The 18,304-nt window shown below is 40.0% G+C and overlaps 2 protein-coding genes across 2 annotated transcripts; one reads left to right on the top strand and one right to left on the bottom strand.

Annotated features, from left to right (window-relative positions):
- Nucleotides 1-3,578: 3,578 nt before the first annotated feature.
- On the top strand, nucleotides 3,579-11,866 carry LOC130207144 (solute carrier family 22 member 7-like). Its single transcript, XM_056435618.1, has 10 exons — nucleotides 3,579-3,726; nucleotides 4,911-5,317; nucleotides 6,376-6,479; nucleotides 7,299-7,453; nucleotides 7,638-7,806; nucleotides 7,998-8,121; nucleotides 8,910-9,010; nucleotides 9,102-9,316; nucleotides 10,767-10,875; nucleotides 11,465-11,866. The coding sequence occupies exons 2-10, from the start codon at nucleotides 4,931-4,933 to the stop codon at nucleotides 11,718-11,720; spliced, it is 1,620 nt and encodes a 539-aa protein (XP_056291593.1). The 5' UTR covers nucleotides 3,579-3,726; nucleotides 4,911-4,930; the 3' UTR covers nucleotides 11,721-11,866.
- A 1,878-nt stretch (nucleotides 11,867-13,744) lies between these two features.
- On the bottom strand, nucleotides 13,745-16,237 carry si:ch211-132e22.4 (uncharacterized). The gene is made up of 2 exons (XM_056436040.1): nucleotides 15,664-16,237; nucleotides 13,745-14,881 (listed from the first exon to the last, which is right to left on the bottom strand). The coding sequence occupies exons 1-2, from the start codon at nucleotides 15,668-15,670 to the stop codon at nucleotides 14,601-14,603; spliced, it is 288 nt and encodes a 95-aa protein (XP_056292015.1). The 5' UTR covers nucleotides 15,671-16,237; the 3' UTR covers nucleotides 13,745-14,600.
- Nucleotides 16,238-18,304: the final 2,067 nt, after the last annotated feature.

The raw sequence follows: 18,304 nt of genomic DNA, 5'->3' as shown, positions 1-18,304 counted from the left end.
TTTCTTTTTTTCCAATCTTCCAAATGTGTTTCCTTGCTTTTCTTTATGGTTGCGTTGACTCAAACTGGTATCTGTAAAGCTGTGTTGGTGAGAGACTGGTCCAGGTTCTGCTGTGTAGGAGAAGTTAGTCTCAGCACCGACTGACTCGAAGGACTCTGTTCTGGGTTCAGCTCTTGGCTTCGGAGGGCTCCAACATGGAGGGTGAATTAGTTTGAAGGTGATTTCTCTGGTGTTTTTCTTTGAACGTTGAGGATGGTTCTGCAGAACTCTGCATGTCGGGCGTCTGTGGGGTGTCTGCCCCATCTAGTGTAGCCATGGTGACGGAGTGAACCCCGAACTTCGCTGCCATACAGCGCAGTGGGCTCGATCACATTATCAAAAACCTTACACCAGATTTTCATCTGAATTTGGATCTTATCAAATGTTCTTTTAATTGCTCGGAGGACTCTTCTGGCCTTTTCTTTGAGTGCATTCACCACCAAGCAGAAACTCCCCGAGGCTGTAATGGACCCAGATACGTGAAGCTCATGGTGGAACTTCCTAGAGTGAAATGGTGTTTGCTCTCCTGACATCTGGGCCTTTTTCTTGGAAGATCTTGATGTTTGTTTTCTTTAGCTTTACTGCCAGGGCCCCAGTGGTGACCGTCGTCCTCCAGGGGGTCCAGCTGTTGTTGAGGTCCAGGTCGTCTGCATCGAGCAGAGACTTCACCTCTCCGTCTAGAAGAAGGAGGCCGGGTCATTCATGTAGAAGTTGGCGAGTGTGGGACTCAGATTGCAGCCTTGACGAACGCCTCTCCTCTGGGTAAGAACACGGCACACTTCATGTCTAATGTACAATGTCATAGACTTTTCCTCCGAGGCCAGGTTACAGAAGTCTAACGTAGTCCTTTTATGCCAAATTGAATCAAATGCTCTCTTAAAATCAATAAAAAAAGCTAATATTTTCCCATTTGCTTGGTGTACGTGTGTGGATGAGCGTGTGGAGGGTACAGACATGATCTGTGGTTCGGTGTTTGGGAAGAAAGCAAATTTGAGTTTTTTATTAAGGCACTTGTGTTGGTCCAGGTGATCTAATGTCTCTCTCTCTCTCTCAATCTCTGGATATTAACAGACTTCAAAGCTATTGTGTCAACAATAAGGTATGCCATAAAAAAATCAAAGGTTATGTCAAATATATCACAACAAAGTAAAAGTGTAGTATGTATGCAGGTCAAGTCTCCAGGTGGTTTTCAATCTCTCTCTCTCTCTCTCTCTCTCTTTGTCTCTGTCTTTTTGTCTCTCTCACTCTCTCTCTCTTTGTCTCTGTCTTTTTGTCTCTCTCTCTCTCTCTCTTTGTCTCTGTCTTTTTGTCTCTCTCACTCTTTCTCACGCTTTCTCTCTCTCTGGATATTAGCAGACTTCAAAGCTATTGTGTCAACAATAGATTATGCCATAACAAAAAATCAAAGGTTATGTCAACTATATCACAATAAATTAAAAGTGTATTTTGTAAGATATGTAAGAAGAAAAGTCGGGATTTTATGAATGCAACAAAAAGTCATAATTCAGTCGGCCAATCAAAAGGCCTCTAGCTAAAAAGTCCTAGTATGTCGAACATTGTGCATTGAATTCAAAGTATATCATGAAATGCAAGAAAAAGAATTTAATGTCATAAAAAGTCATAGTATGCATGTCACAAAGGGAATTGGCTCGGTCCATTTAGCTCGAGCGTGCATGTAACGTAATGAGGTTAAGACTTGCTTTGCACTTAACTACGTAAGTAAGGTACAGAGCTCAAGTATTTATCCTGGTGCTGAGTTACTAAGGGATTCATTGATAAATGCTGAGCCCTGGAATCTGACTATTTATTTTCAGTTACTGTGTGGATCAAGTTAAGGGAATGAATGCAAGTCAAGCTCATCAAAAAGTTCCTTTTTTTTCTCCTATGCTTTATGATATATTATTTCACCCATTTTCCACTGTTGTTGAAAATATATAAGCCTCTTAAACTAAATATCAGCACATTTTCAACAGTGCAATTTTAAATAATTTAAGATTTTGAAACAATAGTGAGACATTTTATTTCAATATGGAAAACTTTGATTCCAGCTCTTCCTCTGCAGCTGCTGTCTTTGCTGATGTTTCACCAGCTGCAACATGATGAAGTTCATTACCCATATACATGTGAATATGCATCGCCATCTAGTGGACAGACACATGTACTACAACAGTGCTCACAGAAATGTAGTTGTAAAATATGTCATGATAAAAGTGAAGTATGCCATAAAAAATTCTGAAATAATATAATACGTCATGAAGAAATTATAAAAAAATATCATATTTTGCCATTAAAAAAATCATAGTATCACACGGTTTCAAACATTTAATAAAAAACATTACATTGTAGGATCCCATGGAAAGTTGTTGTACAGTCTACCATAAAGAAGGCATACAAATCGATATATTATCTAAAATTTAAAAAAACGTAATGAAAGTTATATTAAAATAAGTCTTTAAAAATGTCATTCGCCATATGTTTAAAGACCATAGTATAGTTTGCCATAAATAAATAAAAACATAAATAATTCTTAAAAATGTCATGGTTCTTAAAATGTTGAGCGACCGAATACATTCAACAATTATACTTGCTATGATCGCAAAATACATCCAGTGTTATTTATTTAATATAATTGTATAATGCATTCAGTGTTATTTATTTAATATAATTGTATCATGTATTCAGTGTGATTTATTTAATATAATTGCATAATGCATTCAATGTATTTTATTTAATATAATTACATAATACATTCAGTGTATTTTATTTAATATAATTGCATAATACATACAATGTTATTCATTTAATATAATTACAATTATACATTCAGTGTATTTTATTTAATAAAATTACATCATGCATTCAGTGTTATTCAATTAATATAATTACATAATTTAATATAATATATTAAATGATATTATTATATATATATATTATATCATTTAATATAATTACATAATGCATTCAGTGTTATTCATTTAATATAATTACAGAATACATTCAGTGTATTTTATTTACTATAATTACATAATGCATTCAGTGTATTTTATTTGACTTGACCCTCCAACATGTAAACACAGTGTAATACATAATAGCTATGTTATTTGATTTCCCATTAGAAACTTATAAAAAGCTAAATAGTCCAATTGTATATGATAAACAAATGTCATAAAAGTAATAATAAAGTATGCCGTCAAAAATACTAAAATAATCTCCTTTTAAATGTCATAGAAAGTTATAGTGTAGTATGGCAAAAATATTTTAAAATATTACATAACACATTTCATAATATATTTTGTCATATGTCATGGTTCAGTATGTCATAATGTTTTTTTTAAAGTAAAATGATAGTATTGTATGCCATTTTTTGACACGCTATTATTATTAATTATTACAACATAATATATTATCGAATGACTTTATCATGGTATACTATATTCAGACTTTTATATATATATATATATATATAGATTTTCTTTTGAACAGACGTCATGAGATCGGTTAGATTGGTGATCTTTTCAACATCCTCGTGTCCAAAGGTGACGCCGGGTGTCAATGATCACGAGGTCTGGGGGGTAAAAAGCTGCAGAGCCTGAAAAGAACCTCATGCAGACAGAGAAGTCCACAGAGAGCCGGATCAGCACCGCACCGTCAACAGAGCGTCAGTCCTGTGTGCAGATTCATATGCAGGTGAGGAATTGCAATAGTTTAAGTGCAATTTTTTTTCTTTTCGGGACGTACCACCAAACCAGGAGAACGTGGTTTGAAAAATAAGATGTAATATTCAGCGCCGTGCCCGATTTAATAATTTCATTCACGAATTTAAACATATATTTTATGTGAGATTTATGAAATAACGATGCTAATTCTCCAATATTACAACATGAATCCATTTAATTTGAAACATTCAAAATAAAAGCACGGGATATTTTTCTTCAATTTCTTTAAGAAAATGTGATCACGTCTTTTTTTTCTTCTTTTAAATCTCACGCACCCGTGTCTCCAATATTACAACATAAATTCATTTAATTTTAAACCTTCAAAATAAAAGCATGGGATATCTTTCTTCAATTTCTTGAAGAAAATGTGATCACGTGTCTTTTTTTCTTCGGCTAAATCTCAACCACCCGTGTCTCCAATAATACAACATAAATCAATTTCATTTGAAACCTTCAAAATAAAAGCATGGGATATCTTTCTTCAATTTCTTTAAGAAAATGGGATCACGTGTCTTTCTTCTTCTTCTCAATCTCACACACCCGTGTCTCCAATATTACAACTTAAATCCATTTCATTTGAAACCTTCAAAATAAAAGCACGGGATATTTTTCTCCAATTTCTTTAAGAAAATGTGATCACATGTCTTTTTTTCTTCGTCTAAATCTCACGCACCCGTGTCTCCAATATTACAACATTAATCCATTTAATTCGAAACCTTCAAAATAAAACCACGGGATATCTTTCTTCAATTTCTTGAAGAAAATGTGATCACGTGTCTTTTTTTTCTTCTTTTAAATCTCACACACGCGTGTCTCCAATAATACAACATAAATCCATTTAATTTGAAACCTTCAAAATAAAAGCATGGGATATCTTTCTTCAATTTCTTTAAGAAAATGGGATCACGTGTCTTTTTCTTCTTCGAAATCTCACTCACCCGTGTCACCAATAATACAACTTAAATCCATTTCATTTAAAACCTTCAAAATAAAAGCATGGGATATTTTTCTTCAATTTCTTTAAGAAAATCTATTCACTTGTCGTCTTTTTTCTTCTAAATCTCACGCACCCCATGGAGTGCCTTCATTAACCCCCCCCCCCCCCCCCAAGCAGTTGATGTACCTCTCGTTTTAATTCTACATGTGTTCTTCTAGAAACCGCGGGCTGGGTGAAGATGATGTTTGAGAATATCCTGGAGGAAGTCGGCGGTTTTGGGCCTTTCCAGATCGGCATCGTGGTCCTGCTGTGCGTCCCTCGGATAGTTCTGCCCTGTCACTTCCTGTTGAACAACTTCATCGCCGCGTCGCCTCCTCACCGCTGCGACATCGGCACGCTGGGCGCCGGAGGAGGAGGACTCTTCGGGAATTTGACCGGCGAGCAGCGACTGACCGTCGGCCTCCCGCTGCGAGAAGATGGCGCCCCGAAATCCTGCGAGATGTTCGCAGAGCCTCAGTTCCAGCTGCTGGCCAACGGCTCGGCCGGCGCCGACCTGCCCACCGTTCCGTGTCGCAGCGGATGGGTGTACGACAACTCCACCTTCGCTGCCACCCTGACAACAGAGGTATTTACACCGCGCATGTGAATACTTTTAAACAAGCAGATCATTATTACAATTATTCACTTTGTCGGACAAAAAGAGACGAACGTACGTTCGATTTTCGGTATGTTCAACATTGGAAAATTGACAATAAAGATGACTTTGGCTTTCCTCAAAACAGTGCACGTGGATCTAATATCATTATTTATGATGCTTCATTATTTGAAATTTCTTTTTAAAAACATTCTAAATTTGTTTTGCAATTGTAAACAATGTTTTTAAAGATTTCTTTTATCTGACGCTTTTATCCAAAGCGACTTACCACCATGTTACATTAATACATGGAGAGCAACTCAGGGTTAAATGTCTTGCTCAAGGACACATAGACTAGGGTGGGGATTGAACCGCCAACCCCCTGATTGGAAGACGGAGCTGCTAACGACTGATCCACAGTCAATGAATACCTTTTTTTGTTCTAGATGTATTTCCAGTGACCAGTGACGTTGCTGATACTATATAAACAGTTACTTTATTTTTATCTGCAACTCAATTCATATAAATGATCCACTCATCTCCATTTCCGAATAAGCTATTGTCCTTTTATCTTAAAAAAGAGTAGATCATTCTTGTTTCACAGCTTTTTAGTCAACGGCAGCAATGTTTGCAATGAATATGTCAATAAATAAAGTTAAACATTATTATCTGTAAAGGACAGTTAATTAATTTGGTGGCCTCTTAAAGGGCCGGAAACACTTTATAAACTCCTCGAACGTATTGTTAAATAACTCTTTGCGTTTGATTATTGTTTATTTCAGTGTAGAAATGTTGTCCATAAGAAAATGTCTCCAATATTAGAACATTCCATTTAATTTGAAACCTTCAAAATAAAAGCGCGGGATATTTTTCTTCAATTTCTTTAAGAAAATGTGATCACGTGTCTCTCTCAAGCCGGCAGGGGGCCGCATAAAATGATGTGGCGGGGCCAAATTCGGCCCGCAGACCTTGTGTTTGACACCTGTGTTCTATAGGATAAAAAACAATAGATAATCGAACAACCTTTTCTCTTTGATCTGCTCTTCCAGTGGGACCTCGTCTGCGATAGAAAAAGCCTGATACAAACCACCAGCTCCATCTTCTTTCTTGGACTGATGATCGGGGCCGTCACTTTTGGATTCCTCTGTGATAAGTATGTGAACAAATAGTGTCTAAAAGTAATCTATTTCAAATAGTTTAAAACATTTTGTAATATAACTCTTTGCATTTGATTATTGTTTTTTTGAGTGTAGAAATATTGTACATAAGAACATTTCTCTAATATTATCACATAATTCATTTCGTTTGAAACCTTCAAAATAAAAGCACAGGATATTTTTCTAGAAATTTCTTCCAAGAAAAGGTGATTATATGTCTTTTGAGCCATCAGGGGCCACATAAAATGACGTGGTGGGCCGGATTCGGCCCACGGGCCTTGTGTTTGACACCTGTGCTGTAAACTGATGGAGGTGTTTGCGTGTTGTGCGGTGTACGATGGTGGAGTGAGGTGTGCAGTTGTCCAGACTTAAATAACAGGATTATGTCTCTGTATATGTGATGATATGATATGTCTATAGGCTCAGATTTAGAGAAAGTGTATGAAACGGATCACACGTTCTGACGTTCTTTTTTAAATTTCTTTTATTTTTTATTAGAATGTTTGTGATTTTTTTTAGAAATGTAGAATTTTTTGTGAATTTTGTATGAATTTTTTTAATTGTATGTGAATTATTTTTCGGGTTTTTTGTGAAATTTTGTTGTTCCGCATATACAATATTAAAAGGGATAATTCGCCACCTTTCACCTGGATGGGCAACGCACGTGTGAGAAGGTTGTCTTCCTCGTTGGCAGAAGGCCCCTGAAGGCATCATTTCCCTCCGTGCCTGTACAGTCCGGGCTATTATTATCCGGTAGTATATATAATTACTGTAATTGTCTTTAAAAAAAATCTACTTCCCATTCGTGCTTGCAGGTACGGCAGGAAGAAAACCCTCCTGGCCTCGTACGTCATCTCCATCGCGTTCGGCTTCGCCAGCGCGTTCGCTAACTCCTACGTGGCGTTCGCGGTCCTGAGATTCATCACCGGGTTCGGACTGACGGGAATCAGCATCAACGCCGTTGTTCTCGGTGAGCCGAGAGACGATGACGCAACGTCGGGGCCAATATAATCCGCTTTCGCAGACTCGGGAAGTTCAAAGTTCGGACGAGCCGGCTTATCCGATCACAAAATGTCGAACTGAAATAAAACAGAAATAAACTGCGTTATCGTTGAATTATCGACATTATTACTGATTCATTACCACCCTCGCAGGCATCGAGTGGGTGGACACACGTCACAGGTCCTGTATCGGAGTGATCGGCGGCCTGTCCTGGTCCGTAGGTAACATGCTGCTGGCCGGGTTGGCCTTCATGGTGAACGACTGGCGGACGCTGATCATGGTCGTCACGGCGCCGCTGGGCTTTGCGGTCCTGACCTGGTGGTAAGTAGAACCCAGAATATATACGTTGCACCCGCCAGAGGTCAAGCATCACTCAAGAAAAGCAGTGAACTTTGAACGACACAAATGAGGAGAAATAGTACCGATCAGTCACTCAGTGGGTCGACCACTTACCAGTCATGGTCAGTGCGAGCATCCACTGATGATGAGCTGGTTTTTAAATATAATTGCAGGTGGATTCCTGAATCTGCCCGCTGGCTTTTGGCTCATGGGAAAGTGGAGAATGCTCAGTTCTATTTGGACAAATGTGCCAAGTTCAACAAAAGACAAAAAGTGGCATCCAAATTTAAATTGGAGGTAAGTTTGAGGTTGAATCGTGTGTTTTTTTTCTTCACGATTAAAGAAATCATTCTGATGAACTGTGTTTCTGGGACTGAAGAACACGTGTTGCGGTCCTCCAGTCACAAACAGAGTGCGCTAAAGAGAATAACCATGACCATACAAATGTGAACCCTCTAAACAGGGGAGGAAATTTATATATTTTTTAGGGGGCAACTTGTTCCCCCAGTGGCTGAAATCCAGGAGCATTTAAAAAGAAATTGGGGGCACTTTTTGAAACTTGTGAAATAACATTTAACCTTTGTTAAAAAATAATATATATACTTATTTAGGTTTACAGTATATGAGCAATTGTCATAAAAATGGCAATAATAAGACGATTAGGCAGTAATAAGACTATTAGGCAGTAATAAGACTATTAGGCCATAGTCTACAGATTCAAAATGTTTTCTTAGATTTTTTTTAACACAGAACAAACAGAAAACATGAATCTTATTCAATGCTATTCTTATTTCTTTGTGGTTATTTATTGTTTTAAATTTTCTTTAAACAACTATTAACAATTATAATTGTTTTCTTTTTTTTATAATTAACAATTATATTTATTGATTTGTTTGTGCGTACAGTACAGGCAAAACAGATAGGACACACACAACAAAGAACAAAAACAAAAGGCTATTAAACTATCATAATTATTAGAGGAAATTATTGGGGCATCTTTTGCCCCTCCTCATGATATCAGGGGCAAAATTATATTTCTTAGGGTCAGCTTTGCCCTCCAAACATTCTCTCTCTCTTCTGTGCAGACGCTCTCCAACATAGAAAAGCCAGACAAAAGCTACAACTACCTCCACCTGGTCAAGACCCCCAAGATGAGGCGGTTAACTCTTCTCACTGGGATCGTGTGGTGGGTAGAACCTCGAAAAATATATACATGTATGCACAGAAACACAGTAAACAATGTTTTTTTTCGTTACCGCTTGTTAATGATTCTGCAGGTTTGGAGTCGCTTCCACGTATTACGGGATCAGCTTGAACATCGGCGGGTTCGGGTTGAACATTTACCTCACGCACTTCATCTACGCCGCCGTCGAAGTCCCCGCCAAGCTGCTCATCTACGTCTTCCTCAACCTCGTCGGACGGAAGAAGTGCCAAGCGGGCACGCTGCTACTGACGGGAACCTGCATCGTCGCCAACATATTTATACCGCAAGGTCGTCATTGCCTTTTTTAACCTTTGACAGAAATGACATAAGTACAATCTGTACACATATGACATCCCTGACCTTTGACCTCTCACATCGGATCAGGAAAAACTCAGCAGGGCCATGACAGGAGGCATCAGACCCAGCCAGGTCCGATGGACCCTTTGAGAGACGTGGAGTCACAAGGACTTTAGGGAGGAAGCAGAGTTAGTAGTCTGTGAAGGAGAGATGGAAATTCATCCATAAGAGAGAGAGGAGAGGAGATAGGTGCTCAGTGTGTCCTAAAACATCCTTAAGGAGAGAGGAGAGGAGATAGGTGCTCAGTGTATCCTAAAACGTCCTTAAGGAGAGAGAGGAGAGGAGATAGGTGCTCAGTGTATCCTAAAACGTCCTTAAGGAGAGAGAAGAGGAGATAGGTGCTCAGTGTGTCCTAAAACGTCCTTAAGGAGAGAGGAGAGGAGATAGGTGCTCAGTGTGTCCTAAAACGTCCTTAAAGAGAGAGAAGAGGAGATAGGTGCTCAGTGTATCCTAAAACGTCCTTCAGGAGAGAGAAGAGGAGATAGGTGCTCAGTGTATCCTAAAACGTCCTTAAGGAGAGAGAAGAGGAGATAGGTGCTCAGTGTATCCTAAAACGTCCTTAAGGAGAGAGAGAAGAGGAGATAGGTGCTCAGTGTATCCTAAAACGTCCTTAAGGAGAGAGAGAAGAGGAGATAGGTGCTCAGTGTATCCTAAAACGTCCTTAAGGAGAGAGAGAAGCTCAGTGTGTCCTAAAATGTCCTTAAGGAGAGAGGAGAGGAGATAGGTGCTCAGTGTATCCTAAAACGTCCTTAAGGAGAGAGAAGAGGAGATAGGTGCTCAGTGTATCCTAAAACGTCCTTAAGGAGAGAGAAGAGGAGATAGGTGCTCAGTGTATCCTAAAACGTCCTTAAGGAGAGAGAAGAGGAGATAGGTGCTCAGTGTATCCTAAAACGTCCTTAAGGAGAGAGAGAAGCTCAGTGTATCCTAAAACGTCCTTAAGGAGAGAGAGAAGAGGAGATAGGTGCTCAGTGTGTCCTAAAACGTCCTTAAGGAGAGAGAGGAGAGGAGATAGGTGCTCAGTGTGTCCTAAAATGTCCTTAAGGAGAGAGGAGAGGAGATAGGTGCTCAGTGTGTCCTAAAACGTCCCCCAGCAGCCTCTAAGCCTATAGCAGCTTCTCTAGGGTCTCTAAGAGGAAAGTCTTAACGAGGTGACTGTGTCTGCCTCCCGGACTGAAGGTAGAAGCTGGTTCCATAAAAGAGGAGGAGCTTGATAACTGAAGGCTCTGGCTCCCATCCTACTTTTTAAGACTCTAGGAACCACAAGTAGCCTCGCATTTAGCGAGCGCAGCTCTCTAGTGGGGCAGTATGGTACTACACTCTCCTTAAGATACGATGGAGCATCACCAATCAAATGTGACGCATGGACTGTGCCGCTCCGTAGGTCTGTGGCACGTGCGTGCCGTCGTCGCCGTCGTCGGAAAAGGCCTCTCGGAAGCTTCCTTCACGACCGTCTTCCTCTACACTACCGAGCTTTACCCCACGGTCGTCAGGCAGGTTACCGTCACAGAGCGACGTCGAGCTGCTGCGTGGACACGGCCTCTAAAGGCTCGTCATTCATCATGAACGTACATGTACAAAATGTCACCACTTCCTTATTTTGTCCGACTAGAGATGTGTGTGAAATTGTCATAATTAGCATGACTTCTTTAGTTACTATAAAATTGACTATTTACTGAAAATGTTGACTATTACATTCTAATCAGTTCATCCTTGAGTTCAAATTTGAAGAAATTCCTTCTTGATTGTCCTGAAAATATCGGAAATTGGGAAAAACGTGTTCACAGTGACTTTGACCTTTGACCTTTGACCAACAACATCTGATCAGTTGGTCCTTTTCGTCCAATGCGTCTGAACTTAGTCAAGGCGTTCTCCAGATATGATGAGAAAGGAACAGATGTGAGGTATAAAACATGGACAAAACTGTGTAAACAGCGACTTCCCTTTACATTTGTAATAGTTTGTAAAATTTTAATAGAAAAAACATCTTTTAAACTGAAAAGCCTCGGTCACTTCCTGTCTCGCGTAGCGAGGACGGAGGTCTGATTGTAAAGTGTTTTTATTGATCTTCTGCCTCTCCAGACAAAACGCTTTGGGCTTCAATAACTTCATGAGCCGCCTGGGCGTGTCCGTGGCGCCGCTCATCCTGCTGCTGGAGGACGTGTGGCCCGTTCTTCCTCAGGTCATCATCTGCTCCGTGGCCATCGTCTCCGGCCTGGTGGCGCTGCTGCTGCCGGAGACGATGGACGCGAGGCTGCCGGAGTCCATCGACGACATCGAAAAGCCGAGGTCGGTAAAAAAAAAGGAGAGATGGACGCCACGAGGTGGAATAAAATGAAAATGTTTTTGGCGACATCTGGTGGTAGTTTTGGGAATGAGCTCTGAGTTATGTTTCCCTTCTGATACTCAAACTGAAAATCAAAGTGCATCCAGACTTTTTCTCTTACACAGCCATTCCATAATCACCTTGGCATTTTCACTGGATTAGGAATAATAATAATAATAAAAATAATAAAAATAATAATAATAATATGAATAATAAATAATAGTAGTATTAATATATTAATGATAATAATGATAGTAATACTACATTAATAATCATAATAATAATTATAATAATATTAATGATAGTAATAATAAATAAATAATAGTAATAATAATAGTAATAAATAAATAATAATAATACATTAATAATACATATTACATTGATCATATTTACAATATTTATTGTACACAAATTAGATATTTGTTATTTGATCAAATAAAATATTTCTATTTAATTTTGTTATAAAATTGCTATAAGGAATCAGGAGTGTAACAAAAAAAGTGCATGGACACAATAATATAAACACATGTACAATCAAACCCAGTGAGTGTTTTAGAATTGCGTTTTTTGTAAATAAATATTTGTAAGACTCCTCGAGTAGCGTAGAAAAGGAGTCATGTCACCTGTTATTTGGAAAGTCCCCCTTTTCTCTTTTTCCAGTTTGAGGAATGTGATTGGCCTGAAGCCACAGGGCCACTACTCAGCCCACGAAAGATCAGGTCCCCCATTGATGTACATGCATGTGTCTGTACAAGAATGGGTGCCTGTTTAATATGAACCATACATGAGTCGAGCGTGTCATCGATAGAAACGTTCACATTGTTTTCTTTTCATTTCAGGGGAAAGGAGGTCTCCTCTGACGTGTAGCAGCGACGCGACAATCTAAACCTCAGGACTTTTATTCTCATGTGCATACACAACATACAGATTGCGGCTGTGTACTCGCTGCCTTCACAGTTGTGAACAACATTGTTATCATGAGTAGAATTTTTTTTTCATTGATGCTATTTGTGAGAAAATACGTCCAAATCTTAACGCGTTCGGGTGCTTTTTTAAAAACATAAAGATGCAATCAGATATTCAGGAGAGCGTGTTTCTAAGAGGTGCCCGAGAGGGGAAATAGTTTGGGTTGAGTGTGTTCCTCTGTTCCCAGACAGAAGCCCTTTCACGTGGGTCAACAGATCCTCCGTGAGTGAAACCTTTTGTTGTGTTCCCGAGGAGGGACCGGGCCGGTCACACTCAACTGTCATGTGAACCCTTTTCACACAGGCTGTTATTATTATATCAATGTCACGCCTTCATCGAATTTCTGTGTGAAAGGTACACGCACAAAGGATGAGGGGAATTAGTTCATCATCTGGGTTTAAAAAGGAACAAGACGACACGGCAACATCCCAAAGTCTCACAGACTTGATTACCAGATTTAGTCGACGCGAGCCGAGGCGATCGATTGGTCATCACCCCGGCTTAATCTCGTTAACAATAAGGCCATTCGGGCAAAGATTGCGCAACGACTACGTATGCCCTTGCACCCGGATACACACACTCGTGTGTCCTTGTGGCTAGGTTATAAGCATGGACTATTTATGTCTGCTACTATTCAGTCACGCCGTCTGGGTCTTTGTCCTGGACCGGGTGAAACCCTCGATTGGGTCGGGTTGCGCGGGGTAACGTCTGGTTCTCTAAACTCGATTTGCATTGTGAAGAAGGAGGAGGAGGAGGAGAGGTAGAAGGAGAAGAAGAAGAAGATGAAGGAGGAGGAGAAGGAGAAGAAGGAAAGGGGGGAGGAGAAGTAGGAGGAGAAGAAGGAGAAGTGGATATATTTATATATATAGAGAACATATTTTAATATTTATATATATTATATCTAGAGAAAATATATATTTTAATATGTTATTTTTTAATATATTCTATATATACATATATATTCTATATATGTATATATATATATATTCATATATATTCTATTTATAGAATATATATATATATATATACACTGTGGTTCTAATTCTATTTGAGTGTGTTCAAATAAAGTGCATGTGGCATATATAAGATTTTTTGAGCCTCCTAAGTCCTGAATTTTCTTTTTCAATCACACAAGGTAATAAACAGTACAAGATATTAGAAACATATATACTTGTTATGGTCTTCGGAGCCAAAGCCTCAATGTAACAACAATCCTCCACTGCACTGATTCGTGCCACTCCTTCTCACTCAGGGTTTCCTTTTCTTCAAGTGACCAGAACTCAACTTTTCCTTAACTAGAATTTACACAACAAAACATTTTTCAACTCTCAAACAAGCTTTCAACCACCCCAACCGACCGGTTCCTTACTTATCTATTATGCTTTTGATCAATTTAACACTCATGTATGCATCAAGACTCCTCCCTCCTCCACCGTGGTACTAAATGCTCCGATCTCGGCTGGAAAAGGGCTTCGCTGCACTTGGACCCGAGCTAAGTGAGCGGTTAACCTGGGGCTAAGAAAGCTCTCACACTGGCGGCTTCGAAGTGGGCTAAACCCAGCTTTAGCCTCTGGCTCGCTTGGCACCGCTCCGGAGGATTAGCCTCCGGTTTATCCAGCGAAAATTCGACTAAAGACGGCGCTAAAAGCTAATCTGACTGGCCAGGTGGTCGGGTTGCACAGAACCGGGCCGAGAAAGCCGGATACTTTCCAATCATACCGGGCAGGTGATTGGATGAACCGTCTGTCAATCAGACATCAGTGATCTTTGCCTTTCTTTCGGACGTATTATTCTCCCGTAGCCGCCATTACTTGAGGCCCGACCCGATGTTGACATCCAGCTCGCAAGGTTTTGGTATCTGCGACAAAGATCCAACCGTAGGATGTGTCGTCCCAAACTAGACTTTTTGAGAACTCTACGTCCTCCTCAAAGCCTCGTCTCCACGGTCAAGGCGACCGCAGGGCAACGCCTGACACGGCCGCAGCGGCCGAGACAGTGCGGGTAGGCCGCCACGAGATGGCGCTCCTGAGCTATGAGCGGCATGAGGGAGACGTTGGCCACCAAGCCAAAGCAGAAGATGAAGTCGGTGGGGTCGGAGGTGAACATTTGCCCGGCGGCCGTGACCTGGTCCACGCCGGGGCGGCAGAAGAAACCGATGACGTCGGAGACCAGGAGGAACATGACGTGCATGGGGACTTTGTTCTCACCTGGGACAAAGAAACCGAAATGATCAATACCGATAATTCCATCCGAAAACTTGTTGTCAGGTAGAATTAATAACTGAGCTGTGTATTTATATGCTAATGCTGATTACCTTCGCATTGAAAATGCGGAAGGTTATGTTTTGATCGCCGTGTATTTATTTATTTAATTGTATGCGTGTTATTCGCATAACTAAAGTATTAAACCGAATCGCATGAAATTTGGTGGGATGATTCGTTATTGTCCGGGGACCATTTGATTAGATTTTGGGATCGATTGGGTCAAAGGTCAAGGTCATGAAAAGGTCAAAATCTTCTTTTATCCAATTGCCATGCAACTAATGCCAAAATGTTCATAATTCAATGACCAATCTTGTGATATGCGAAGGTATGCGCTCTACCGAGTGCCCATTCTAGTTATTATTGTAACTACTGTTAGTACGACTAGGCTCATTATACTGATACTGGGACTAAATCTGAAGGTTTTTAAGGGTGAAGTCTAGTACTAGCATCAAGCCGAGCCCAACTGGGATTGCAGTTGTGCAATCCTGCGTGTGCGTAGGTGGTGGAACGATGTTTTAGGTGTATTCATAAAGTCAAGGCATTCAAGGTCGCCGTACAACACATTAAAACAGTTACAGTTAAGACAACCGGTAGTTTTCAGTTTTTTGGCCACTAGGGGATCGAGAAGATTACGGATCCTTAATATATTTTCATATTACAAAGTTATTATGGTGAACATGTTACAGCAAACAGTTGTTTTATTTAGACTTGTGACCAATACTCACCCTCCATTTCCACTGGTTTGGTCTGCACCAACTCATTCTGGATCTTTAGAGCTCCTAAATGTTCCACTTTCTTTGCCAGATGTGTGTTGCTGGGCAGAAGGAGTGCACAGCGGGTTAACTGCTGCTGGTTGGATGGAAACAGTTACTGCTGCAAACAGGTTTGATGAGAGCAATTAAATTGAACGGCACAATGTGAGATAAGAACTAAACAATGAGCCGACAGTTGATATCAGCACAACTAAGATTGTAGTTAATATCCAAATTACTGATTTTTGCAGGTTTAATAGTCTTTTAAACATGATTTTGGACGTTTAAATATCCATATCAGACCATTTCTCCCTCTACATTTTTTTCTTCTTGTAAATTTACATGATCAAAAAATGTAAATGTGGCATCAAAAGTTCACGTCTCCGGTTCCGAGAGCCACTTTCTTTTTACACTTCTTTTCCGAAGTCAAAATGAAAACACAACGCTAGTGAATGTAGGAAATAACATTAATTATCTTAAATCTTTATCTCACCTGCAATAAACGATGCCATCTGTCATCCACGAATAACCCCTCAGTTTTAGAGACTTAACTGCTATTTTTTATAAAATTAAATGATCTCAATTCCCACTCAGAGTGAGAGACAACGTGTCCACCTGAATATCAAAGTTTCAGTGGTGTGTGTGTTTGCTATTTATTACGCCGCTGAGCGTCCTTATCTCCAAAAAGCTCAGCTGGCTGCTTTGACTGAGGCCTGGTTGTGCTGAATATTGCCCCATGGATCATCCTGTGTGTTCATGGTAATGAGGGGAGACAATAATTTGCATGGAAAAAGTGGTGTCAACATATTACTAACCCTTCTTTATCTTAACATTTATTCTTGTACGTTTTGTGTGGCTCATCATGCACTCGGAGTACCACTGCAACGGTTGCCCGATGATGTCATCTGGGTTACCTCACGTGGGCTTCAAGAGAAACGGGAGGCATGGAGTTTGAAAGCCGTGGAGGGAGGATCGAATAAAAGACACGATTAAGTTGCATTATGGAAAATGAAGAATTCAGCTTTTTTTAATTTGAGCTTGACCCACACTAAGTCCTCCAGCTCGATAGATGTGCAATACTGTCTACAGTTCTGGACTATTCAACTATCTCTGTGGTGTATGTATTATAATCTGTGCTAATAGCATGTTTAAATTAATATGCCGTACAGATTGTGAAGCCCTCCGAGGCAAACTTGTAGTTTTGGATGTTGGGCCATGCAAATAAATGTAAATGAATTGAGTATGAGGTTGTTGAGGGTGCCTCCACATGACATCTATCATCAACTAAATAAGAAAGTAACCGCTGGAATCAAAGTGACATAACAATTTATAGTTTTTCCATTTTTTTCCCCCGTTAGCTGTCTTTTCTTTTTACAAACTCAGCATTTTAAGACGCATGAAACCTCCGAGGGTGCCAACGTTTTGATGAGAAGTGTTAAGGAGCGATATGTTCCCGGCGCTCAGGCCTTCTCGAGGACGTCCCCCCGGGCACCATCACGACTCGACGCACAAGCATCAACCACGCTTAATTTACATATATAATGCATCACTTGTGACTGCGGTGTAGTTTGATGACTGTCCTGGCACCAAATACAAATTAATATGCACCCAGAGTGAAGCACTACAGATATTGCATCACCAGAAGACTGGCTCACGATAGGCTTATATACATCTCTCACACACACACACACACACACACACACACACACACACCAGTGCACCTTGGCAATCGTTTCCCGGTGTCCAATTCAGCAGGACACATCATTTAGAAGTTCGGTAGTTGTTGTTGTTGTTGTCGTACCAACTGAAACGTACCTGTTGCATTAATTCTTTGACCTTTTTTTATTTGCCTCGTTCATTTTAAATACCAATCGTTTTGGTATTGGTCCAGAAACTCATAAGTATATTGTTACAACATTTAAAAATAAACCTAACATCCCCCCCTCATGTAAAAAGCGTGTGAAAAAAAGCCCATCACACTTGTTTGATTTCAGTTGAGAGCCTCAGTTGTTTGGGAAGTTTGGGGAGAAAGAAAAAAAAAAATAAAAAACATGTTTTTGAAATGCTCAAAAAAAATGCATCAAATGGCCTTGTATGGCCTTCACGAGTGGATGGCAACATGGATGGAAATGAGATGGGAATGATATGTATTTACAACTAAAATCAGATTTTTTTTTTTTTTTTTTTCAAGCATTTGAGATTTGACGAGACCGCAAAACCCACGCCGGAACCCGGACCAGAGACGTAACGCGATCTGCCGACGTAAAAAAAAAAAAAATAAAAAGAAAAAAATGAATGAGAGAGAGACGACACAACGGGGGTGTCGTCTCGGTGTCTGTGCCGGCTCTTAATCTAGAGTACTTTGCAATCTACAGAATGTGATACTGAGACGCACCACTTGGTACTTCCCCAAGTAGCAACGGTGTTGGCTACAGTGTGCAGGGTTGCCAGGTCTGTGTGACAAAACCAGCCAAAAACCAGCCCAATATCAGAACTCAAAATATGCCCGTGCCAAACCATATACACTGCTTTTAAAGTCCATGTCCATGTGTGCACGTGCTGATCTGGAGTCAGTTTGGTAGGATTTGGGTATAAATAAATTATTTCATTTAAA

Source organism: Pseudoliparis swirei, chromosome 17 (genome assembly GCF_029220125.1).
Source record: "Pseudoliparis swirei isolate HS2019 ecotype Mariana Trench chromosome 17, NWPU_hadal_v1, whole genome shotgun sequence".
Taxonomy (NCBI): Eukaryota; Metazoa; Chordata; class Actinopteri; order Perciformes; family Liparidae; genus Pseudoliparis; species Pseudoliparis swirei.
This window is presented reverse-complemented; position numbering and strand designations above follow the sequence as displayed.

Excerpts from the sequence above, each read along its gene's own strand:
- LOC130207144 (XM_056435618.1), top strand. The coding sequence starts at position 4,931 with ATGATGTTTGAGAATATCCTGGAGGAAGTCGGCGGTTTTGGGCCTTTC. Across the intron at positions 5,318-6,375 it reads CTGCCACCCTGACAACAGAG|TGGGACCTCGTCTGCGATAG; the intron begins GTATTTACACCG and ends CTGCTCTTCCAG. Across the intron at positions 6,480-7,298 it reads TTTGGATTCCTCTGTGATAA|GTACGGCAGGAAGAAAACCC; the intron begins GTATGTGAACAA and ends TCGTGCTTGCAG.